Here is a 24,868-nt window from a genome sequence, read left to right as displayed (position 1 = left end):
CGACAAATTAAACAAGACACGACGAGAAAGAAACATAAAGACAAAAAAAGACACAATGTGTATTAATTTAAAACCAGACCATCCTTCGGTTTCGCTAGTAACGCCCTGGGACAGAGAGAACATCACAATGCAACCACACACTATTATACTATGTCCGGCGCCATACTGACGTGTCTATATCTCACTCGCTGGCTGCACACTCCATCCCGCAGGACTCGGCTCGCCACGTAATGCGGCGGCGCCGTCTGCCAAACACGCGACAACGTCGTCACCGCCCACGCCCTGTTCGCGCCACGCCTCGAGCAGCTGCCGTGGCCGCTCCCAGGCCTTCTCGGCTTCTTCTGTACGGCCGGCCTGCACGAGGTGCCGCAACCGCTCGGGTGTCTGGAGGACTGTCGCCGCCAGCTTCTGATTTCGTGCACGGACCGCGGCCGTCGCCTGTGTCGCCTCGCTGTCGGGGGCGGGCACAGCCGCGCGCATGGCATCGCGCAAGGTCTTGGCCTGATTGTAGATGTGGGCAATGGCAGGATCGAGCGTCGACGCCATGGGGTTCAAGGGGTCCATCGTAGCGCGCATCTATTTATGTCATCAGTGTTGTCAGCGTTGCCTGTTGTCAGTGCGCGAGGCGTATCATATGCGTTCCTCCCATGAACCTGCGCATGTGGCACCCACCTTTCGAATCGTCTCGGTCGCTGTGATCAACCGGCTGTAGTTGTCATACACCAAACTCTTCTTTTCAGCATCGAGGGCCCGCGTCTCGGTAAGTACGCGCGTGTAGACGCGCAGCAGGTCCTCGAGGCCGCTCCCTTGAAGCGTCTTTTGCACGAATGCCTCGGGATCAAAGCTGGGTGCGTCCATCTCTGATGGTGGTACTTCCGAGTTTGAGAGGATGCCGGCATGCAGTGCGTCGGTGCTGCCGTTCCCGTCAAACGCTTCTGTCACTTCGAGGACAGGAGTGCTGCCCCCAGCGCCGGCCGTCTTCTTCAGGTTGTAGTACTCGCGCAAGGCCGCGCGGTTCCGTCGTGATGCACTTCCCTGGGCGGTGCCACCGGCTGCTGGCCCCCCTGCACCTCCATATGCTGCACCAGCTGGGTTCCTACTTGGTGAGCTTGATAAAGACCGGCTCGTCTCGAGACTTGGGCGGTTGCTAGACGTCGGCGTCTGCGAGGAGGAAGGCATGCGCCGCATCGGCGGCTCGCGCGGTGAGGCTATGGTCGACATTGCGGATGGGTGATAAGGTAGGCTGGCGGAATAGGAGAAGGATAAACGAGAGACCAGCTCGTCGTTTGTGGGTGTCGTGTCGGCGTGTTAAGCCGGTGGATTTTGTTGAGTGCGTGGGATTCAGTTGATGTTGCTGGTATGTGCAAAGCTACGTAGCGGATATCAACACTGTCCTGAGAAGGAGCTATGGACAACCCTAGACTCCTCGCTCTTTCCTAGCCAAAGTTCTCGGGGCTGAGGCAAGTGCGCTACAACAGCCCCCTGTTCCGTCCGCCTTAGCGTGCCCAGCTCCCAGTTCCAGGGGTCTCAGGTGACTTGGTGTCATTTTGGCGTTGCTTCCGCATCGGGCGCCGTCTATTTTCAATTCGCAGGTCTCATGTATCTTTTGCTTCATTCCCAAACCACAAACTAAACAAGAAAATAACAATGCACAATGAATCAGGCTCTGAAAATACGCTCTGCCCTCGCCGCAGAGCAGCTGCCGGAACCCTCTCAAGCATGGCTGCAGTCAATCATAACCCAACAACCGGCTCAGCAGCGGTCGCTGTCCACTCTCGTTGCGGCCACCAAAACGCGCCTTCTGGCAACCGACTTGACGGCGTCTGGGCTGTTTGACAATGAATCAAGGCCTGCCGTCTTCCCTCGTGACCTCTTGGCGGCATCGGCGGCATCGGTGCAAGAGACGCGTCTCGCAAACGACATTGTCGTGCAGGTAGTCGATCTCGAGAATCTCTCACAAAGCCGCTGGCAGCAAGTCCAAGCACTTGAAGCCATTGAACGCGGCGAGCAGAAACGAGGGCGCGAAATTATCCGCCTGCCCACCGACGGTGGGGATGGCGAGGGCGATGACGACACGGGGGCCGAGAGCAGTCGATCAGGTCCAGGACGGCCCGCAACTGCTGCATCCAGCGGACCTAGTGACGCCTCGTCGACGCATCGGCTGGTCCTCCAAGACGCCGCCGGCAACACGCTCTATGCTCTCGAGCTGACACGCATCTACCGCATAAGCGTTAGCCGACTACGCATGGGCGAGAAGCTGCTCATTAAAGCGGGCACAGCGGTAGCACGCGGCACATTGCTTCTCGAGCCAACCAGTGTCAAGTTTCTCGGCGGCCAGGTCGAGTCGATGCACAAGACGTGGTTGGAGGGTCGCCTGGCACGGCTGCGAGAAGCAGCACACGCAGAATGAAGTGGTAGGAGAACGTGGACGATAGACGACGGACAACGGACGAATATATGAATCTGATGATACCTGATTATAGACCATGCTCTATTTACTTTGTTTCCAGACGCGCCAACCGATATGACTATATCCTATTTTACAAGTTTTATGGTGCTTTCTGTTTCTGCTTCCTTTTTCCACTGTTTATTGCCGCCCTTCTCTCATGAGATGGCCTCTGCCAGGGCCTGCCAGCCATCTTGCAGCCAGGGCGCCGCAAAGATGGCCACCTGTGCATCTGCTGGCCGCCGCGTGCCCACACAGGCTTTGGCCAGATCTTCCGCACCCAGCGTGCCCCGCGGTGGCAACAGGTTCAGCGTTAGCCGCAAGGCCATGTCGCTCGCAAAATCTTCGTCCGCGTCGTCCGCGGCCGTCTCGTCGACATCTGCCTCTTCGGCTTCTTCAGCCAGGTTTATCCAGCCCCGCGGCAGATGGGGGTGCAGCATAATGTCACGCTGCGCCTGGCAGCACGTGGCTCGTCGGCTTGCCGCATCGGTCTCGCGCCCCGGGTTGGCCAGCGCGTGCATCACCTGGCTAATGCGCCCCTGGTCGGCAACGGTGACGATTGCTTGTGACTTGCCCTCCTCCAGACCTGCCAACTCAGCCACGACAGCATCGGCGCTCTCGACGTCGCCATTCAGCAAGGCCACAACACCCAGCAACAAAATCGCGTGTACGTGGTCCGGGTGTGTCTCGATGACTGCAAATAGCTCGTCCTGCGCGCGCTGGCGAGCGTCTTCACGGCCCGAGGCCCACAGCACCTGTGCCAACAGACAGACAACGTCTGGGTTGCGGGCCGCTTCGTCTCCGCCGCTGGCGGCGTCCTCGGCAAAAATGGCTTCAAAGTCGGCCAGAGCGCCTTCAAAGTCTTGCCTGAAAAAGCGTGCAAGGCCCGCCGCCAAGTTTGCCGATAGCCGCACCTTTTTACGCGCCGCCGCCGGCAACTCGCCCTCGACACTGTTGCCATCGCTGTCGTCCACGAGCTGCACGGCCATCGAGCTGCACTCTATTGCGGCCTCGTAGTTTCCCATGGCAACAAATGCGCGCGCCAGATCGGCCTTGGCCACGGCCACACGGTTGAGCGACTCGACCGACTGCGTCGCCTCAAAGTCGGCTTCGAGCGCCGCGCAGATCTCCTCGAGGAGCGTCGACGTGTTTGTCTTGTCGTGGATTCGTTCGCGGTACAGCGCAAAGAGGTGTGCATACGGCAGCTGCTGGGGCTGCAGCCGGCGCACCTGCTCGAGACCAATCAGCGGCCGTGCGAGGTCAGTCGTCGACGTCTTAGCCGCCTTCTCCTTGTCGTTGAGGGTGTCCTCGTCCACGAGGTGGTCAAACAGCGAGATGGCATACTGCTCCCGCGCAGCCAGCGACGATGCGTCCGACAAATCCATGGCGTGCAAAAACAGGCTCCGCGCCTCGGCTCCCTCGCCAAACTGCAACGCCACATAGCCCTGTCCCAGCCAGCTGAGCCCGTGGTCAGGATCCGTCGACTGGCCTTCGGCAAAGGCATGGTTGGCCAGCTCAGCATCGTCGTGCAGCAGCGCCAGCGTGCCCAGATTAGTCCAGACCGACGCGCGACCGCGGCCGAGGTATAGACTCCGTGCAAACGCATGCTGCGCCACCGGTGCGTGCACGGCGCTCGTCGCCACGCCCAGCGCATTCCAGAACTTGCGGTTGCCCGCCTCGAGCTCAATCGCCCGCTTGAAGCACCGGATCGCCGCGCGCAGGTAGCCGTTGAGACTGCTGCGGAGGTCCTCGGGCAGGCAGGTGTGTGCCCGGTACTCGGCCCAGCCCAAGTTGTAGTGCGCCACTGCGCGCATTCTGTTGTCATTGGCCGGTGTGACATCCAACGCACGTTTGTATGCCAAAATGGTCGTATGCAGGCAGCGTGTGAGGTCCACACCGATCCGTTCATTGTCCGAGAACGTCTCGTACGCCAATATCACCGCCGTGCCGACACGGTCGGTCTCCTGCAGCAACTTGTAAGCCGTGTGCTCCGCATCCCTACCGGATCCAAGCATCACTAAAGACGCCGCTTGGGCTGCAGGGAACGCCGTCGCTTTGCCCTGGACCGTTGAAAAGACGCTGCACGCGCTCGCCACAGCCGTCCAGAAGCCATACGTCCTCTCCGCTGTCTCGACGGGCACCTTTCCGGCAAACGACAGCGTGTCTGTCGCCTTGCTGACGGCCTCGCCAAACAGTCCCGTCTTGATACAGCTCTCGGCACTCTCCACCATGGCGTGCATCAGCGCGATCAGGACGCCTTCTTCGTTGGGCCGCGCCTCCAGAATCGACTCGTATAGCGCTATTGCCTTGTCGTGTTCGCCAACACCGCGGTAAATGTTGGCCAGCAGGTAGTCCGTGAACCACCGCTCGTACGACTCGTCGAGGCCACCTTCGGCCTCGATTCGCCCCGCTTGTTCGATCGCCCGGATGGCCGAGTAGTGCATGCGGGCCCGCAAATACGTCTCGGCCAGCGCAATAAACGAATGGTAGTCTGTTTGCGACAGGCGCGTGGCAATGCGGAACGACATCATGGCCTTGTTGTATTCTTTTTGGTGCAGCTGCGCCGTGCCGAGTGCCGCGTACGGCCAGCTGTGCGATGGCTTCTTTGAGCCCCACGGCGGTGTCGCCAAGCCAGAGTCCACGACACGTTGAGCCACGAGCTCAATGCTCTCCCAGTCGCGCTTATCCGCAAATGACTGCACCAGCCGCCGGCCCGCTTCGAGCTCGCCGTCCGACAGCTCGATAGCCTTCATGAAGCACTTGAATGCGCGTTTGCGGTCCTTCCCGTAGTCGGCGTAGAAGACGCCCAGACTCGTGTATCCCGGCGCCAGGGTCAGGTCGTTCTTGAGCGCACTGAGGAACAGCGTGTACGCTCCATTACGGTCCTTGCGTGCCGGGCGCGACGTGTCCAGGTTCCACACACAGACTCCCAAGCGGTACTGTGTCAGTGCAAGCAGCTTCTGTGCTGGCTGCGCAATGCGCACGACCTTGCTCTGCACTTGCTGCGTCAGAAGCGGGATGCAAGCCTCCAGCTCGCCCCTGGCGTGGCCGTAGTTTCCCTTGAGCGTATGCACCCAGGCCGCTTCACTGCGCACGCGCAGGTCGGTCTTGTCGAGGGCCAGAGCGCGCTCCAAATAGGTGGCAGCCGCGTCGTAGTCCATCTCCTCCTCGCAGATGAAGCCCATTCCGATCAGAGCCAGCTGCGCCTTGTCGTTGTGCGCAAGAACGTTTTCAAATAGCCGCTTTGCCTCGGGGTGGTTGTGCGGCAACTGGTGATAAATAAGCGACGTAGCCAGCGACACGTCCAGGGCATCCTTGGTGTGCTGGAAGGTCATGCCTGTACTGTTCTTGCGGACCTCCAGGCGCTTCAGGGTCTTGCGCACCAGCTCGATGTTGTCTTCGTGCTCCTCGGCGTTCTGGTACCACGCGCTGAGCATCCGGGACGCCAAGAACGCCTTGGATTCGGCCACGCCCTCTTGCAATAATGCAAGGCGCTCCTCGTCGGCCGTCGGCAGAGGCACAATCTTTCTCCTGGGCATGCGTTTCCTCTTCTCTCCCTCCTGTCCGACCTTTCCATTTTGGTCGGCCTCGTCGCTCACCTCATCCTCGGGCACATCTTGTTCCTCTTCTTCGCCTGCTACGCGTTCCTTTGTTGTTTTCTTCCTCTCTGCTTCTTCCTGCTTCGGATCGACCGGTGGCTCGCCAAAAGGAGACAGGTCGCTCGTCAGAAATCCTGAGAGCGCCTTCCCCAGCCCCGATTCTGGGAACAACGTCCGGTACTCCCACAATAATGCCGCGTCCCAGTCGCGAATCTCTGCTGGGTCCTCCCAATCGACTGCTATGTCCCAAGCCAGCTGGAACGGTTGTTTGATAATCACCATTCCCTTGGCAAACTTGATAACCTCATCCCTCTCGGCCACCTTGGCGTCGCCCGAGAACGCAGACAGCCGGTCCACACGGTACGCCAGCAGCTTCTCTTCGTACTCGTGCCGCAAGTCGTCGTCACGCGTCCAGTTGATCAGCTCGCTGTAGATGTGCGTCAGCGGGCTCGTGGAAAACACCTCACTCTTTACTTCGGCTGTGACATCCACCAGTCTCGCGCCTATGCGTGTACGCCGCTCGCCAATCAGTGTGTTGATCCGCCTTGTCTCGTCGGTCTCGACAAGCTTGGCAATGGTTTCGTAGGTGGCCGCAGGGCCGGGCACACGGCCCACAAGCGTCGGGTAGATGGGCGAGTCGGGCAGGATAATGCCCAGTGCAGAGACGATCTGCTTGCTGTCGCCCTTGCTGCGCGCAAATCCGACAAACTTGTCGACAACGCCTTGGCATTTAAATAAGTCCTCCGCATCGCGGAAGATGAGCGACAGCTGGAGGGCTGCCTCTTTGTATTTTGGGATGGCCGCAGCGCCTTGCTTCTCGTACACCTGGATCAAGCCCTGCCAGCCCTGTGGATCAGCCGGCTTCACATGTGTGGCTTCTTCGTACACGGGCACGGCCTCATCGAGCTTGCCGGCCTTGTCCAGGGCGAAGCCCAGGAAGATGAGTCTGGGGAGGCGTTAGTGCGTGGTCCTAGATGATATTTGACGTGCCCCGCGTAAACTTACGCCTGGTAGCTCTTTGGGTCGCTCTCGAGCACATCGCGGGCCTGTTGTGCTGCGTCGTCATAGTTTTGCTGCTTCAAGAGCTCGCCGATGGCCTTGAGCTGTGTCTTGGCACCCGACGCCGCGATGGCGGGTTTTTTCGGCCCGGCCATGTCTCTCCCACGAGCATTCCAGACGGGGCGGTGACTGCTTTGAAGAAAGCCGCTTGAGACGGGAAAAGGGGGGGCAAATAAACAAACAAGGTGCGTCCCAAGCTGGAGCTCGGCTCGATGCAGATTGTTGCTGGCCGATGGCGCTGCGCCTGTTTGGCGTTGATTTAGCGGGATGCAGCTCCCTAAATGCGCTGAAGCTTCAGGCGTCCAAGTCGGCCTCCCCCGCCGGAGTGTGATAACAATCATCCGTCCTTATCGTTCTTATCACGATAAGCTTATTTCTTATCGCCGCCTGTTTTTGCTTTTTTTTTTTTTTCTTTAGGGTAGTCGCTATGGGCAGCTCCGGCGCTACTAAGAAATCATCACCAACGGGTCAATATTGCCAACGATCAACCAGCAGCCATCACGACCCTCACCCGACAGTGGCCAGCCCAACCCACAATCCAAAATATGGATGCCAATCCGGCCAAGCGGCGCAAGACCGACCACTCGGGTGCCGGCGAGCCCTACGGGGCGCTGCCCTTTGATGCCGCCGCCGCGTCGGCCGGCCTCTTCCGGCCAAGCACATTTATCCTCGAAACGGCTGAGCTATTGCAGCAAAGCCGTGTCGACTACGGAAAGATGCTGCCCAATGCGGAGGAGCTGTTGCGCAATGTCAAGACGGCCGTCGAGTCGGTCGACACTCACGGGCCGATGCTGGTGGGTTCTACAGCGTCCTTTCCTCCCAACGCTTGAAACCGTTAAATTCTGATTTTGTCCCCAAACAGATCTCGAAAGCCTCCGTGTCCTTTGAGAAAAAGAACGCAATCAAGATTCCCTACCCGACACCCCGCCCTGCCGAAGACTCGCTGCTCAAGCTCTCCATGGAGCCGCCAGCACACTGCAACGTCGTCGGCAGTTACGTGCTCAAGACGATGGTCCGCTCGCAGCGCGACGTTGCCGTCGACATGATTGTCGAGATGCCCAAGACGCTCTTCCAAGACAAGGACTACCTCAACCTGCGGTACTTCTACAAGCGCGCTTACTATCTGGCACACGTCGCCAAGGCCATCGCCAAGTCGGCCGCCCTCTCCGACGCGATAGCTGATGCGTCCTTTGCCTACCTCGGCGACAACCCGCTGCTGCCGATTTTGGTTCTCACGCCCAAGGCGACGGCTCCGAGCGCGACAAAGACGGGCCGGAACTCGACTCTTGAGTGCAAGATCCGCATTGTGCCTTGCTGCCCTGGTGGCTTGTTCCCGTCCACGAAGCTCTTGGCCAGCAAGAACTGCCTCCGGCCTGACGCCGGCACATCCGAGACGATGACGACCTCCACTACCGAATCGAGCGAGTCAAAGACCTTGCCGCCGACGCCGTTCTACAACACCACCCTCAAGGCCGAGTCTGCCTACCTGCCGTACCTCAAACTGCTGCATCAGGCTCAGAAGTCCTGCTCGGCCTTTGTCGATGCGTGTCTCCTTGGCCGCGTGTGGCTGCAGCAGCGCGGCTTTGGCAGTTCCATGGCCCGCGGTGGTTTTGGTGCCTTTGAGTTTGCAACAGTTGTCGCGCTGCTGTTGCAGACCAGCAGCCAGAAGCGCACCTCGTCCGGCTCGGGAGCGTCCGCCAGGAAGGCCGCCTCGATCCTCTCGCCCTCACTCAGCAGCACGCAGATCTTCAAGGCTGTTGTCCAGTTCCTGGCCTCCACTGACTTCCGCACAAAGCCTCGTGTGCTCGGCGGCCAAGTGACCGATGTTGATTCGATCAAGGAGGGTACACCCGTCCTGTTCGATGCCGGCAGTCGCCAGCTGAACATCGCCTACAAGATGAGCGCGTGGTCGGCGGGTCTACTGCGCCAGCACGCTAAGCGCACGCACGATCTGCTCAAAGACGACTCTGTCATTGATCAGTTCACGCCGACGTTCATCGCCCGTGCTGACATTCCCCTCGAGGCTTTCGACATGGTGGTGCGCGTCCGCCTTCCGACCTCGGCATCCTCTGCCGCACACAGCGAGGCGGCCGCCCACCTCAGCCGCCGCGGTGCCGTCTGGGACTTTGGCGACAGCGTCTTCCAGACGATGAAGCGCGCCCTGGGCGACCGTGCACAACTGATCCACATCCAGCTTCCGTCGTCTTCGGCCTGGTCGGTCGATGCAACGCTCCCCGAACCCTCGTCCAAGGGTACGCCACCAATCTACGTCCTTCTCTGCATCTCGTTCGATGCTGCCAACATGGCCCGCCACATCGATCATGGCCCGCCCGCCGAGGACAAGAAAGAGGCCAAGAAGTTCCGCGAGTTCTGGGGCGAGCGCGCGGAGCTGCGTCGCTTCAAGGACGGCAGCATTCTCGAGACGCTTGTGTGGACGGCCGGCCAATCGCCGGCCGGTCTGTGCGAGGAAATTACGCGTTACATCCTTGGTCAGCGTCTGGGCCTCATAGTGGAAGGAGATATTGAGGTTGTGGCCGGCAGCGATGCCGCGAGCAGCTTCTCGGCGCTTGTGCCCATTACACCCGTCGTCGACGCTGCCGCGTTCGCGCTTGCGCGCGAGGCCTTTGCGACTCTCGAGGCCGACATCCGTGCTCTCGAGGACCTGCCACTGCATGTGCGCCAGGTCTCGGCCATCGACCCGGCCCTGCGGTCCGCTACCATTTCACCACCTGCTGTGCAATCGCCCAAGGCCGTCCTGCACCCGATGGAGGTCGCCCTATTCTTCGAGGCGTCCGGCAAGTGGCCTGACAACCTGGCCGCCATCCAGCGCGCCAAGATGGCATTCCTCCTGCGCATTGGCGAGTCGCTCGAGGCCGCCATGGCCGCAAGGGGCGACAGCAACTCCCTCGAGACCTTTGTCGGCCTCGAGAACGACGAGCAGGCCGGCACCCGTAACACGAGCTTCGCCAACCTGGCCTACCTTGACATTGTCTACCGAGACAGTGCTGCGTTCCGCCTGCGCATCCACAGCGACCTCGAAGAGGCCATTCTGTCGCGCCAGACCCACGACAAAACACTCGACCAGCACACGCGCACCGCCAGCGCCAGCCTGCTGGCCGCCGTGCGCCGCACATTCAGTACGCTGCCGCTGCACACGCAGATCATTGCAACGTACTGCACGCGCTTCCCGGCGCTGTCGCCCACGATCCGCCTCGTGAAGCGCTGGTTCAGCGCCCACAAACTGACGTCGCACGTGTCCGAGGAGTTTGTCGAGCTCGTCGTGCTGCACGTGTTCTTGCGGCCGTATCCCTGGCAGACGCCCGCGAGTGCGGCTCCGGGCCTACTGCGTGTACTGCAATTCCTCGCGCGCTGGGACTGGCGCACCGAGCCGCTCATGGTCGATACGTCGGGCATGGCACCGATGCTGCCCGAGGAGGAAGAGGTTGCCGCCGCCGCCAAGGCCGGCGACCCACGCACGCGTCTCGAGGCCTGGCGCAAGATCGACCCGAACATGAACCACACCGTTCTTTTTGTCTCGACCACACACGACAGCAGCGGCACGGCCTTCACCACCGACAACAGCGGCGGCCAGAGCCGACCGCAGCCGTCCAAGGTGGTAGCCTCGCGCATGACCTGTCTAGCGCGTGCCGCCTGTCGTCTGGTCAAGGAGACGGACGTGTCGTCGTCGCCCACCGTCTCAGGGAGTCGCGCCCACCTCGATCCTGCTCTGCTCTTCCAGCCGTCGCTCGGTGACTTTGACATCCTCATCCACTTGTCGCCGCGCATCATCAAGCGCCTCGTCAAGGGCGACATTGCTGAGGACGGCAGCAACAGTGGCAGCGCGTCTTCTAAGCCGCGCCGATCCATTTACAAGAACCTGGACGCCCGCACCGGACGCGATCTTCATGTCTTGCCTGCCCACCCGGTCCAGCTCTTGCTGGACCAGCTGGACCACGTCTACGGTGGAGGTGCAAGCGCAGGCGGCGGTGGTGTCGGTCCTATTGTCTTCTTCTATGGCGCTCCTCGGGACGAGGACAATGACAGCGACCACATTGTCGCCGCTCTATGGAACCCGCAGGTGCACCCGCGGTCCTTCCGCATCAACGTGCCATGCTCGTTCCGTCCCGTGGTTGCCGCAAATAAGAGGAGCAAAGCCAAGAACGACGATGTCGCTGCCGCCGAGCCCCTCATCGAAGTCAACCGTGAAGGCATCCTAGCTGAAATTGCACGCATTGGCGGCTCGCTAATTGACCGTATTGAGGTCGTGGAGAAATAGGTGTAGACTATACATTTTACTAGCATATAATAGGTTTAGAACAAAATTGTTAGCATAGCGAATGTCGTATGATTTCATTCATATTTGAAGTTGAACTACTTTATAATTCTGGAGAACGGGTTTCCATTATTTGCAACAAGCCGCTTTGTCCCTTAATTTTTTATTTTATTTTTTATTTTTTTCGTAAATAATACACATTTTAAATTTGTTTTTGTAACTACCATTTCCCATTTTATGCATGAACACTACAAGACGTACTAAATAAACGTTTTGTTTTAAAACATTTCTCTCCTTCAATATTAGATCCATGAAGATGTCTAACTTCACCCAGTCACACTGCATATGCCGACTCATTTCACATGATCTACAATCTCATTCACTGTTATAGCTGCATCGTGACAGTAACAAACAAAAGTACGTGAATTATGTTATAGATATAAAATAAATCACAAGAGACACTTGAAAACCAGTACTGTCGTACATGGAAGGGAATGTAAATAACAATACTGAGAAAACAACCAAGCTTAGGATATATTATGAAGGGCAAAAAATAGACAAATACATAGATTTTTGTCGTTTTGCTGCCGGGCCAGCCGATCTGCGCAAGTGATCCAATGTAAGCACGCTGTTCTGCTGTTCTATTATTGCAATCAACATAGACTTACGTCGCAAAGCACGCAAAAAGGAGACGCTACATGTCCTTCCGAACGACAAAAAATGAAAAAATTAAAATGAGCTTTTACATGAAAACGGAATTGGCAGAGTATGAGATGAGTGAACAAAGAAAAAAAATAAGGTAATAAGATCAGCTGAACAGAAAAGTGTAGGGCGTAAACGAGGCTGGAGAGCTCTGAAAATGGTGATTAGAACGAATGAAGGAATAGTGACTAAGGAAACAAAGTAAATAAATAGACGGGGGGTCGAACAATAAATGGCCGAAAAGATAGGCCAAACAAAAACCGTCCTCCACTTGCAACGCACGCGCTAGAAAATAATAAGTACTTATAATAGGGTCCAGTCCCCCCTTTTGAAATCCTCCCCCACTCCCCTGAGGATATCGTTGTCTCCAATCGTCGAGTAGCACGACAAGCAAGAAGCTGAGCGGTACATGTTAAAAAGCAAAGAGTGTGAAATAAAACCAACAGGTAGCTAAAGCAGCAGGGTAATCAAAAGAACAGCCAAAGGAGAGGCATAAATGACAAAGAAGGCATTGCAGTCGGACAAAAGAAATCAAAAACACAAAAATGGTACGTGCATGGGTAGTACAGAGTGAGAAAAGCAAGAGCTGAGAGGCCAGTAACGAATCGCCCCGTTGACGAACATAGAAAGTGAAGGACACGTGCTTTCGGAAAGTGGTATCATAACGTCAAAAGGAAATGGAATAAAGGAGGAACACTGGGAGGGAGTCATATAGTTGCGGCCGTCGACGATCGTGTATCGGATATAGAGAGAAGAAAGGAAGTAATGGGAAGTGTTGTTGCTGCAAAGAGAGACCATGCTCGCATCTTTTACCAGCCCTTCTTTCTCGCGAAACGCTTGTTGAGGAGAGCCAGGACCTTTGGCACGTTGAACTGGACATACTCCAAGTCCAGCTCATCCAGGTTATCCTTTTGCATCTCCAACAGATCGTCGAGCTTCAGATCAAGCTCCAAGAGACCACGTGTGCGTCCTATAAACTGTTAGCGTTGAAAATCGGAGGCACGAAGTATAAAAGATTCGAATAAAATGGGAGGAAACAAACCCTTGTAGTGCAGAGAAATCACAAATGTACCGGGGAGCGGGCTCGTAAAGTTGAAATAAATGTTCGCTCTCCGATTGTCGGGAACGTTGCTCTTCTGAATGACACCCTCCTTCTCGAGCTGCTGGTGTGTGAATTTGTAGGGACCCAGCACCTGTTGCTTCTGCGGTTTACGACGCGTGCCTTCGCTCTGGCTGCGCACGTTGTGTAGATAGCTCTTGTATGTCTCCAGCTGGCCGTTGAGATAGGTGTTATGGCCAGTAATGGTGGAGAAGACCTCGGAAAGCTTTTGGGTCTCGGCAAGAACACCCTCCTTGAGCGAACCAAGATGCTGCAACTCCTGCTCGACTTCGTCGCGCAGCAGAGCAAAGCCATCGGACTTGTCGGTGACCTTCATCTCCTGCAGCTGGCTCAGGAGCTCCATGGCGCGGATGCCTTTTCGGACCATGACAACGTCGTTCTTGGAGGTGGCGGCAGCGTCCGCAATTCTCTCCAAGCGCAACGGGCGACGAGCGACGGACGAGGTGCTGGGGATGGACCGCATGATTTGTACAAAAATGGACTTGGCCTCCATGAAGAAGACTTCTTCCTGTGTAATGTCCAGTGCGGAGGTTAGATCATCGAGCGCAGCCTCCCAGCGACTAAAGAGCGGAAGGTTGATGACACGGTTCTCCTTGCGGGGCAGCTGGGCGGGTGCGTCGCCGAGCTCGTTCATCATGATGGCAAGATGAGAGTTGTTGTCCTTGTAGAGCTCATTCTGGTGCTTCTCAAGAAGCGCGTGCATGGCGTAGATTTCGTTAAGGGTAATGGAAAGCTCGAGGTCCTTCTTCGACAGAGCAACGTAGTTGTCCATCTCGAGGCTCTCATAAAAGTCCTGCACCTCGCATAGATCGAGCATAAACTTGTTGACGCGGTCCTTGTTTTGCTGGATGAATGGTTGTAGTTTGGCCATGTAGGGCTCCTTGGCGTATGAGGGCTTGTTGGCCAGATTCTGCAGCATCTTGGCGATCAACGTCAGGGTGCGGCGCGGGCGGTCGGCCGGGGTGCCTTCGATAAGCATGTACGACTTGGGCGTCACAATGGCCGGGTTGATAAAGCGCAAGAAGAAAAAGCCACCGATCAGCGTACAAATGACCTGGTCGTTGGCGTCCGGGTATTTGCGCTTGGTCAGGCTTCGAATCTGCTTGCAGATCCAGCGGATACCATAGGGCGCGTCTTCAAGACCGTCGATAATCGTGGTCAGGAAGCCGTTGGCAATCTCGCTGAGCATCGTCAGACGCGGCTCAATGATAGCCTGGACCTGTGGGTTCTCGGCCGCTTGCTCAGCCGTGATGCCCTTCGGAAGCGAGGCAGGCAGGCTACCGGTGTCCTCCTCAATCTGCTCGACCATGCGCTCATAGACCTTGAGGGGGTTGATCTCAAGATCGAGGTCGTGCAGCTCGATCAGGCTGTTAATGCGGTCGGCGAGGACGGCCTTGAGGAAACTTTGGCCGGGACCACGTCTCGTGTAGGTCGTCATCATGCGCGAGACGGGAGTGTTGGCGCGTAGCAGCGACGAGTATTCCGGCGTGTTGTCGAATTGGTAGGTAAGCACAGACTGGAACATGGTCAAGAGCAAATGCTCTTCACGGCTTTCGTACTGGTTACCGTAGATTGTGAACATGACGGTCTGCAGGAGGGAGTCGATTTCGGACATGGATACGAGACGGCAAAGGTGGGCAATGTGACGCGGCTCGGACTGCAGCATAAACATCAAGTTGCCGTATTTTTGGGTCTTGTCGTCGTTGGGGAACGCGCCGACTTGCAGCTCGTTGGCATCTTCAAGGCGGCTCGCAACTTCGTTTTGCTAGGAAGATGAAAATTAGTAAACGTAGCTGGAATAGCATATTGTAATGAGCGCAGTCCAGCACCATGTGCCGAATTAGCATGCCACCAGACTGCTTAGTTTCACGCCTTTTACACATACCTCTTCCAGGGCCATGCGGTTCTGAATCAAGAGGGCGATTCTCGAATCGAGATACCGCACATCTTTTTCCAAAACGAAGTTCTGTTTCGACTGCGACGAGATCTTGGCTTTGAGCTCGCGGAGCACTTTCTGGGCTGCAAAGGAGAAAAGAGACAAAACGCGTTAGCTATTGTGCAGGGAATGGTTACAACGAAGGAACGGGCATGTAACGGAAAGCAGAGCATGCGCCTCAATACTGAGGGGATACGCACCTTTGGCCAGCTCATCCTCGATTTCCAAGTCGGTTTCTTGCGCGGACATGGACATGTACAGCGCGGACATGGAAATCCGCTTGGATTGGCGGGCAGACCGCGTGCCATCGTAGGACGACATGGTGTTTTGTCGGGATATGTGTTGCAACGAAGACGATGAGGCAGTCGAGGCTCGCGAAGGTGTATGCAACATGACCGACATTGTTCCCCGTGCAGGCAGCAGATCGTAACGACACGGGCCGGGCGCACGATTGGGAGACTTAATCGAGGAAGTGACGAGAAACCAACAGATCAAGAGGCCGGTCGAGATCAAAAGACTGGACGAGTGCAAGCGGGCGGCCAGCAAGGCTTGCCCCCTTTTTCGGAGTTGGAAAGAGCGCGTGCTCTAGATTCAAACTGGTCGCGTCGTGGGGATAAGACGATGTTATATGTCAGCGTCGCATGAAATTGCTGAACGGTAACCAATGTGCGAAAGTCGAAGCCGTCGTCAAGTCAAAATTGAGAGGCGGGCAAGCGAGAGGGAAAAGGTTTTTGGTCGAGAAGCGAAATGAGCATGCGACGAGAATGGGCGGCAATGTTTGCAAGGGATTTGAAACCCGGCGAGTGTGGGTTTTGAAAAATGAAAAGGCGCAAAATTTGTTGTCGAGAGACCTCAACGCGAAGATGGGAGCAAAGAGAGGAACTGGAAAAAAAAAAAAGCAAACGAGAGCAACGGTCGAAGTTGTGAACGAGGGCTCGAAGAGGAGAAACTTGCAGAGGCAAAGTGAAGCCGGGGGACGGTAGACAGATAAGGAGGAGGGAGGGAGGAAAAAGAAGATGCGCGCGTGAGTGGAGTCCAAGAGAGAAACGGGAAAGGAGAGAAACCACTGGAGCAAGGACAGGACAAGAGGGGGTGGGTAAGAGTGGGTGTGTACGAGAGACTGTGCATGCGGGAGGTGCAGTCCACGGTTCTGTGGTGTGTCTTTTGGATGCAACAGAGCCAGAGAGGGGATTTTGGCCGGGGTTCAGGAACGGTTTCAGTGCGATATCGTGTTTGGCCAGTGAGGGCGAATGACGGCACAAGGCGAGACTGCCAGGAGTGAAACGAAAACGGAAGACGGGTGTGTGTGGGTTGACTGCGGTGGGTCGGATTGGGGAAGAGGTTGATTTGCGCCTATGAGGAGGTTGCGCGGAGACACTGAAATGGAAATAGGTGGGCGAGCGTGAGCAATGGGGCTGTCGGCACGCGCAGAGAGTGAGTGGGCAAAGGCAGGCTGCCGCTTTAGGGGTTGCATCGACGCAAGGGCGGGCAACAGACGTCTGTTCCTGGCTGACCAGGGCCGGCGCGACAATTTGGAAGATATCACAGAGTCCGTCCGGTTGCTTCGGCGTCTTTGCACGATGTTTCCATATTTGCGTTTCGATGTTCGATTGTCGATTTCGGATTCTCGTCTGCTTTCGCAATTGCAGCTCTCTAGGATTTTTCAAAAGTTTTTTTCCTTCTCTTTTAACTGGCGCCGCTACCCCTATTTTTGACAACCCGGCTTGCCTCGTGTTGTACTGTCTGTATTCTGTAATTCCCTGCTTTTTCGGCGCCGTTTGCTAGTTCGCGTGTTGCTAGTCGTTTGCTGGTCGGGTTTCCTGGTCTGGTTTTACGGGAACCTTGGAGCCCAGCTAAGATGGGAACGGCGAGCGCACCAAAGAAGGCGGTCGAGAAGGTCCCGTGCACAAAAACAAATGCAAAAGACTGGAGATCAACGAAGTTGAAGTTGAGCCAGTTTATTCCGGAGCCGCTGGCCACTTTTCGTAATGGCAAAACATCGCCGTGATAGGACTAGTTCGTAGTGTTCTCTATTCTGCGCAGTTTCTGCGTAGCCAAGACAGGCCGGCGCCAGTAAAGTCCACAAGCGGATGGAGTGAGTGGGCAACGGCGTTGCGCCGCGAGGCGTGGTAGACAAAACTTTTGGTTATTGCTTCTCCGTACTCCGTATTGTTACTCCGTACGACGATGATTCGGTGATGATTCGATGATGTCGTTTGGTGCTGTGGCTGGGCACAGATGGAAAAGAGAAACATGGACCCCAGAACGGACAAAATGGGTTCGTCAACGGGAGATTCGTCGACCGTCGTTTTTCCTTGTATTGTCCTTCTTTGTCACTTGTTCCGTGTTCTTTGTCTTATGTCTTGTCCGTCCTTGCCTGGTTGGGTTGAATTTGTGTTGGTTCGTCTCAAGCAGTTGCTGATGTTTAGTTCATATTGGTGCCCCTGGTTAACTTTAATCGTACCATCCATGCGTCCGGACTTTTGACATGAGCTTGCAGCGAAAATAGGGACATAATGACGACTGCAAAAGTCAAAAGCAAGCGGGCCAACAGCAGAGATACGACGGTGCGATTCCTGTGTTCTTGTCCGCATGTGGAAGAGAGGGAGTGGATACTTCCCCCCATGTCTCAGAAGGGGCACAAGGGGGCGGCGAAAATGAGAGACGATGATGGCCAACTGACTCTGTCCTTACTTTTGTGTGGTGGTACAGTGCTGCTGATCGCCGCTGGTTTTGCTGGATTCTGAACGCAAAACTTCCGGTTGGTAGGCCTGTCTGCCGATGATGCCAGGGCATATCCTGGGACCAACAGGGCAGGGAAGGGAGGGACGGGCTCAGATGAACACGAGTTGGAGGGTGGCCCGACCTGATGGATGCGTGCGTGCGTTCGGCGTTGAGTCGTTAAGATATCTTACGTTGCCCGGGCTGTGTCCACGGCCAGTCAGATGAGCACAGAGGGAATCCAAGAAAGGACAGTGCGCTAGCGTCGGCCGTAGGGGCGCACTATTTGTTTGGGTGGTTGCGGACGATGAAGTTTTGGGATTGAGACGCTGAATTATGCTTCTGAGCCAATGTGCCTGTTGGCTCGGGTTGATTGCGGCTGCTGCGGGAATGACATGACGCGAGAGGGTGTGGACAACAATGCTCCGTACATGAACCGGGAAGCAAAAGAAAGAGGACACAAAATGTACAATGACCAACAAGCCTTGGCCAGAGCGAGGCCAAAGTTGGGCCGATGACGATGTTTTGTTGGGGCAGAGATGGAGGAAAAGACAGGGGAGAAGGACAGACTAGCACAGATTGCTTGGCTCAGAGGAGTTTACCAAAAAAAAAAAAAAAAAAAAAAAAAAAAAAAAAAANAAAAAAANAAAAAAAAAAAAAAAAAAAGAAAGAAAGGAAAAGTAAGCGTCTGCTTTGCATTCTACTTCGTTCGCATACCGGGCAGGAGCGATGTGCAGACATCACAAGAGTTTTTGCATATTGAGAAGGCACGATTGTGCGCGTGAGCGAAAAGGCAAGTGCCCGCAGTTGCTAGGGCCATCATCACGCAGTGACGCCGCACGGCGAATGGTAAGGGTAAGAACAAGGGAGGACTAGTCACCAGTAGCCAGGGGAAGTGCCCCCCCCCCCCCCCGATCAGGTCAGTCCAGGTACTAAGTACAAAAGTCCCAGGGGTAGACTAGCGCAGGTCTTTCAATTGGGGAAGTCGCCACAGGGGTTTCTCTACGAGGCAAGAACATGGCATGAAAACAAAAAGGATAAGTGGAAACTGCCGTCGAATACAATATTACGAAATCCAATGCAGAATCAAAATTAGGATCTCTCACAAAATACCCGAATTAGACGAATTGGGGAGACACCGTCTGAGCGACTGAATGAGTCGTAAGAAAGGCCACGATAGTAAGATACGACATTCTGAAAGAGAGATGACAAAAAGGAAAAGAAAGCAAAATGGGCAAAGTCAGAAGATCAGAGCATGGAAAGACGAGATTAAAGCCGGGATGCAAAAAGGGGCCCGGGCGCTACATGCATACATGTGGAGAACATGCAAGTGCACGAGGTACCCTGGAGGGGGAGGAAAGGAGGGGAAAGGGAAAAAGAAAAGACGGGAGGGTACACAGAGGGCGCAGAATGATTTCAGAACTAGGATTAATGGCCGGCTGGGAACAACAATGAGCAGTAGGTCGCCTTTTTTGACCTTTCAGCGCTTGTGACGGGTCGCGATGGACTGGATCGTTTTAGCGCATGCGTCGCAGCGCCAGAGCTGGTGATGCAAATGCCTGAACCTGAGATGTCATTGTTTATGTCTGATATGAGCAGCGAAGGCCCACCACTTTGATTCATTCTTTGGTTTTCTTCATGCTGAACCTTTTCAAATCGCCGCCATTGGTAAACTCGACGAGTCTGCACTCCACCGGGTCTCGGGTTTCAGGGCAAATACGATATGTCGTTGCCTGGTATGCGAGACAATGTGATTTCGCTTCTTGCAGCCGCGACGCAAAAGGACGCAGGACGAGTGAGGACGACATGTCCGTATGGGATGAGCCATATCGTCGGCACATAGGATGAATATATACTGTACACCGACGGAAAAGGACAAGCAACGGCTGTCTGTCAGGAACACGGACAGGGCCGTGTTGGTGTCTCTATTCGGGACGCTCAATTTTGTATTTTGCACGGTTGACTTAGGCAATAAGTAAAGGCAGGCGATCAGGACAAGCCCAGGCGAAGTAGGACTTTTGTATGGGAATCGTGGGCACGTGGGGTACAGTGGGAAAGAGTAGCCACAGAGAATATGGAGTAATATCACGCAGTGTTGCTGTACTCCCGTGTGATGTAATATAAATGAAGTTTGTCGTACTCCGTAGGTGGCAGCCAAATGTACGGAGTAAAGTGACCTTGGCTGGCAGGGTAGGGTGGGGCTGCAGAGTGAAAAGTTGAGAAGGCGGGCCAGAATACTGGGGGAAGGGACGATCGGAGCGCTCGAAGGGGTTCTGGGGGGCAATGAGAAGGGACATCCTTGGTTCGTAAAACGGACAAGTAAGATACGGTGCGAAGCCCGTTTGTCAAAGTACTTGCAGGAGGGAAATGGGGCTAGAGTCTATCGAGGATGCAGAAGGGAAGGAGCGTGGCGAGGATAGAGCAACGCCGAAGGGGCAGGCAGGAGCGAGAGAAGCAGAATCGGGGAAGGAGAAACACAGGTCTGAGGTCAGCTTGGTGCAGGACAACAATGGGCGAGAGCGCGGCACTGGTCTCACATCAAGCGAGATGTCGGCAGACGACGGAAGACGAGACTCGACCCTCGCTTTGGGTCTGCCGCACATATTGAGGTATGTATCTCACAGGTAAGCTTCGCCCCTCTGCTGTGTCGTGATGCGTGGTGCCGTGTTTGGGTAATTCGTAGACAAAGCAGGATTACAGACACGACTGACATGGTGTGGGCAATGTTTCTTTCTATGGGCGCTGGTGGTGGTCCTGTTTCTGCAAACTTGATCATCCGAGACAAGAGGATCAACAAGGCGAGAAGCGGCTCAAAAGGCGAAGAGGGCGTACGTGTGTGCTGTGAAAGAGAGGGGGCCCGCAGAGGCAGGCTGAAAACTACAACATATACATTGCAGATTGAGGTACCACCAAAGTCGACGACCAAACCATTATGGAGCACTCTTCACGACGACTTCCTCAGTCCACTTTAGGTGTAAAATGTCTTGCAGATTACCGGCTAGAGAAGGAGATTGCAGGACTTGTATCGACGGGCTGAAGATGCTAAGCAAGCGTGCATGTTTCCAAGAAAGTGCTTGAGGGCATCGACCGGAGCACAGACTTATATGCGACGTGGCGTATTATTATATTGTATCAACAATTTTGGTACTGGGTGATGATCGCACATCACGCACCGCACGCCGTCAAATTGCGATGCCCGGCGCAAAACGAAACATGAGGAATACCGTTTTCTCGCATCCTGTCTATTATTAGCACCCGTGTTTGGAGACAAGAGCACTCACTGCAAAAACATGGCGAGGAGACCCGTGAGGGTGGCATCATTAGAAGTTGCGTCTGACGTCGCAGTAAACGGGAGGACAGAACAGAGTAAAGCAAGGATACGAACCGGTTGTGGGTAAAACGAAGAGGAGCAAACGAGAGGAGAACAAGACTCCATCTTCGCTGCATCACAAGACGGAACAAATCACATCTGTGAGTGCCAGGCGAGGCATTGGACGATAAAAGATTGGGAGAGACGAGGGGGCACAACTGACATATGCAATAAGAAAAGGGGACCACATAACGTAAAGGGAAGAACGTGAAAAGGAATGCGCCAAAAGAAAGGGAAGAATGATGAACCGGGCATCTCGGGAGCGGATGAAAAGGCACTGCCGCGTCCAGAACACAGAGCAAAGGGAGGACGACCCTGTCGCCGTTGCAACAGCGACTACGATGTATGCGTGAGAGTTCCAGCCGATGGCGAGGCGGGAAGTTTGAAACTGCTTGTTTCGATCATCACTTCCCTCCCCTCCGTCGTGACTCTCGTCTATTCGATCTTAGTGTTGCCTTCGTCACCGTTGCACTACGCCCCTCTTTGCCTAGGAACAGCGTTGCACTGCCGCTAGCTTTACGGGACTGCAGGACTGCAGGCATATGACCATGAAACACCACCGGCCCAGGGGTCCACGCAAGGAGGGGAAGACGTTTGATACAGGCACGAGACGACGTGTAAAGACGTTGTAAAAGAGGAAATAGTTAGTACGTCGAACGTCCTGTGGCGTAAGTTGCACTTTGAGAATAAATAAAAGGGGTCGGCTGATGTTTGGTGATGTTGGCGCGCCTTGCATCGACGGTGGTTTGCTCGTACGCTCGTCAGTGCCCTGTATCCCTCGGGCGGCTGGCAAGGCCAAACAGGTTGGATGTAAGTTTGTATGGGTTCACATGCATGTGCAATGCAACCTGTGGGATATCACTTGCTGCAAGAACAGCAACGGTACGGTTAGCAGTTTATGGGAATATCGTTACAGTCACTTCCCGGAGTCCGTCTGCCGATAACGAAAAAAAAAAAAAAAAAAAAAAAAAAAGGAAAGTGGATGAAAAGTCAGCAAGAGCAGCATCATCGGTTATCGTGGGGGTCAGAAAGCAACGACATTGAATATGAAAAATGAACGAAAATGAAGGAAATGGAAGAAAAAGAAAATATGAGACAAAGTCTGCCGAACCATGGGTATCGAAGGTAGAAATTTGATCCCCTCTCACCCCTCGGATGAACGGCCTACAGTACATGTGCCACCGTCCTGCATCTGAAAAGGTTGCACGACACCTTATTATGATAACAAGACTCTTTTGCATTCGGGTAGAGAGATCGGGTAGAAAAAATATGGAAGACAAAGGGTCTGAAGAACTGCGCAAGGGACGAGGAACGTAAACTGGACAGCCATCGACGCATTATTTCAACAGTACAACATCCTACATACGTGATACGTGATACATGATTCAGAATAACCGGCTCTATCGCATACTGTCAATCTTGCAAAAGGCACAAAATCCCATCTGAATTGAGACAGTCGTCCCCATCCGCCCCATCATATCTTATGCTGAGGGAACCTCGACAATGTCAATGTCAGGGCCCCACGCATCGCCGACGCCCGCAAATTCGACCGTGTTACTGCCGGACTTGAGCGCCGTCGTCAACACGCTCTCGCCGATGTTGTCACTCTGAGCTCCGGGTAAAAAGTCCATCCGGACCGTCGACCCGCCGTTGATTCGTACGTCGGCCTGCCGGCCCCCAGCCTCGGATACGCCATACCGGACAATGAGCGTGGTCGTTCCACTACTTGGCGCCGACAGCCCCGACAGCGTGATCGTTCCGTGGCTTGGTCCGCCTACGTAGCCCGCTGCTTTACCGCCCGAGCAGGGCTTGCAGTCCACGGCCTTGGCTCCACCTCCGTACGCACCCTGGTTGCCGGCGTACGACTTTTCGTCCGGGTGACTGGCCCACGGTTGGTTCGACTCGACATTGGGCAGCCATGCGGCGTGGTTTTTCATGGTCACGGTCGTGCCCGAGATGGTCAAGGGCAACCAGACGTATGTGCTGGCCCGCAAATTCTTCGACACCCAGCGGTCGCCCATGTACATGACGTTACCACTGGAGCCGTACGGAAGTACATAGTGCGTCTGTGACGAGTACGTCTTGGAATTTTTGTCGGCGAACGTGGCCCAGGAAGACCAGCCGGATGTCAGCGAGGTCGACGTGCTGACCACGTTGTCGTTGGGGTCCCAGCCTGACAGGTGGCTGCCGAACATGTAGTAGCGGCCCTTGATCTTGATGAGTGCCGGCGCCTCAATATGGTCCTTCCAAAGATATGTGGATGCGGCGACAGAGAGGTAATCGTCGGAGAGCCGCATGATTCGGAGGCCATTGGCACGCTGTTGGTTAGCCGAGGGCCAGGCTATATTAATCGGTTACGTGATGTTGTCAACTCACGTCTTCTGACAGCAAGTACGCCTTGCCATCGTCGTCTTTGAACAGGCCCATGTCGCGGCTCTGAAATCCGAGCGGCTGGAAACTGTTATGATAGGCTGGGGCGCATCAGCCTCCTATTCCATTTCGTTTCCACGACGGTCTACCATGTCCACCATCCCAGCATTCGCACGCACTGTATTTCCCGCACACCGTGTCACCTGTGGCCACGCCCGTCTTTGCCTCGCCGTAGTTGCTGCTGTCGACATGCATCCAGAGCACGTATTTTTGCGTCTTGTCGTTGTAGATCACCTTGGGCCGCTCGATCACCCGGTTCGGGCCCAGGTCGCCGCTTCCCGTTCGCGATAGCAGCGCGCCTTCGTAGTGCCACTGCACCAGGTCACGCGACGAATAGCAGTTGACGTTCTGGAATACCGAGCCGTCGGTTTTGTCCTCGCCGATGAGGTAGTAGGTGCCGTTGACCTCGATAACGCCGCCTCCGTGCGCCTGCATGTGCGCTCCGTTGGACTTGTAATCTTTGTTAGGATGGAGACTGTATGAAGAGCACGCAAAACGGACACATGTGCTTACTGCCGTCAATGTTGCGCCTGGCACAATCTGTAAGGCCGCCCGGGCTATCGGAAGATGACCTGCACAGGCGGCCGCCAGAAGAACACACGTCGATCGAAGACCCATGATGGTGGTGCTTGCAATGTCAAACGGTCGACCAGCCAATTTTGGGCATTTGAGCGAGAGGCATACTTTTATATCATGGTCGGTTCCAGGTTCCTAGGTCCCGGTGAGCAGTGCAACCAACGACCTTTCATCTCTACTCGACGTGTCTTTATTATGCCGCGCTTCCTCATATTGGCTGCGCCATAACATTAAAAAATCATTGTAAGGCCGCCCACCGCAATCCGCAATATCGTCACCGCCCCGGTACAGCTGCTTTATCCTGCCGCGAACATTAATTTGGGACACTTGCCTGCCGCTTCATGTGGGGTTTGAGGCACCTACTGTCCATTTCGGCGACTTGTGATCGGTTCGTCGGCCGCTCGCCACGCATTAAACCATCTCGGCCATCCACCTGGAATTCATATTTGCGGGTAAGGGATCCGGGGAGAGGATAACATGGAAGGAAAGAAGAACCAACGTGGCCCAACTGCACCCGCACTCGCACTCGCAGGCCGGCGTCCTTTGACAATGATGACACTCATCAATCCAGTGAAACGCAAACGAGGGCGAGCACCAGGTGAAGCTGCAAGACAAAGCCGGCCTATTAATATCCCG

General features: G+C 55.3%; 7 protein-coding genes across 7 annotated transcripts; 3 read left to right on the top strand and 4 right to left on the bottom strand.

Annotated features, from left to right (window-relative positions):
* Positions 1-174: 174 nt before the first annotated feature.
* Positions 175-1,221, bottom strand: SPBR_07558 (uncharacterized protein; the record flags this gene model as incomplete). Its single annotated transcript, XM_040765812.1, has 2 exons — positions 175-576; positions 673-1,221. The coding sequence occupies 2 exons, from the start codon at positions 1,219-1,221 to the stop codon at positions 175-177; spliced, it is 951 nt and encodes a 316-aa protein (XP_040617072.1).
* Positions 1,222-1,654: 433 nt separating this feature from the next.
* On the top strand, positions 1,655-2,410 carry SPBR_07783 (RecQ-mediated genome instability protein 1; the record flags this gene model as incomplete). Its single annotated transcript, XM_040766037.1, has 1 exon — positions 1,655-2,410. The coding sequence occupies one exon, from the start codon at positions 1,655-1,657 to the stop codon at positions 2,408-2,410; it is 756 nt and encodes a 251-aa protein (XP_040617071.1).
* Positions 2,411-2,604: 194 nt separating this feature from the next.
* Positions 2,605-7,199, bottom strand: SPBR_06359 (superkiller protein 3; the record flags this gene model as incomplete). The annotated part of the gene is made up of 2 exons (XM_040764616.1): positions 2,605-6,991; positions 7,051-7,199. 2 exons carry the CDS (start codon positions 7,197-7,199, stop codon positions 2,605-2,607), a joined length of 4,536 nt encoding a protein of 1,511 aa, XP_040617070.1.
* Positions 7,200-7,649: 450 nt separating this feature from the next.
* Positions 7,650-11,380, top strand: SPBR_06426 (U3 small nucleolar RNA-associated protein 22; the record flags this gene model as incomplete). The annotated part of the gene is made up of 2 exons (XM_040764682.1): positions 7,650-7,898; positions 7,967-11,380. The coding sequence occupies 2 exons, from the start codon at positions 7,650-7,652 to the stop codon at positions 11,378-11,380; spliced, it is 3,663 nt and encodes a 1,220-aa protein (XP_040617069.1).
* Positions 11,381-12,888: 1,508 nt separating this feature from the next.
* Positions 12,889-15,456, bottom strand: SPBR_06642 (IQ motif containing GTPase activating protein; the record flags this gene model as incomplete). Its single annotated transcript, XM_040764898.1, has 4 exons — positions 12,889-13,049; positions 13,122-14,964; positions 15,085-15,218; positions 15,336-15,456. The coding sequence occupies 4 exons, from the start codon at positions 15,454-15,456 to the stop codon at positions 12,889-12,891; spliced, it is 2,259 nt and encodes a 752-aa protein (XP_040617068.1).
* Positions 15,457-20,403: 4,947 nt separating this feature from the next.
* Positions 20,404-20,828, top strand: SPBR_09015 (uncharacterized protein; the record flags this gene model as incomplete). Its single annotated transcript, XM_040767141.1, has 3 exons — positions 20,404-20,465; positions 20,549-20,684; positions 20,754-20,828. 3 exons carry the CDS (start codon positions 20,404-20,406, stop codon positions 20,826-20,828), a joined length of 273 nt encoding a protein of 90 aa, XP_040617067.1.
* A 1,879-nt stretch (positions 20,829-22,707) lies between these two features.
* SPBR_07129 (glycosyl hydrolase family 43 protein) lies at positions 22,708-24,274 on the bottom strand (the record flags this gene model as incomplete). The annotated part of the gene is made up of 4 exons (XM_040765383.1): positions 22,708-23,544; positions 23,603-23,697; positions 23,776-24,106; positions 24,170-24,274. 4 exons carry the CDS (start codon positions 24,272-24,274, stop codon positions 22,708-22,710), a joined length of 1,368 nt encoding a protein of 455 aa, XP_040617066.1.
* Between the last annotated feature and the right edge of the window lie 594 nt (positions 24,275-24,868).

The sequence above is a fragment of the Sporothrix brasiliensis genome (assembly GCF_000820605.1).
Source record: "Sporothrix brasiliensis 5110 chromosome Unknown Cont20, whole genome shotgun sequence".
Lineage (NCBI taxonomy): Eukaryota > Fungi > Ascomycota > Sordariomycetes > Ophiostomatales > Ophiostomataceae > Sporothrix > Sporothrix brasiliensis.
This window is presented reverse-complemented; position numbering and strand designations above follow the sequence as displayed.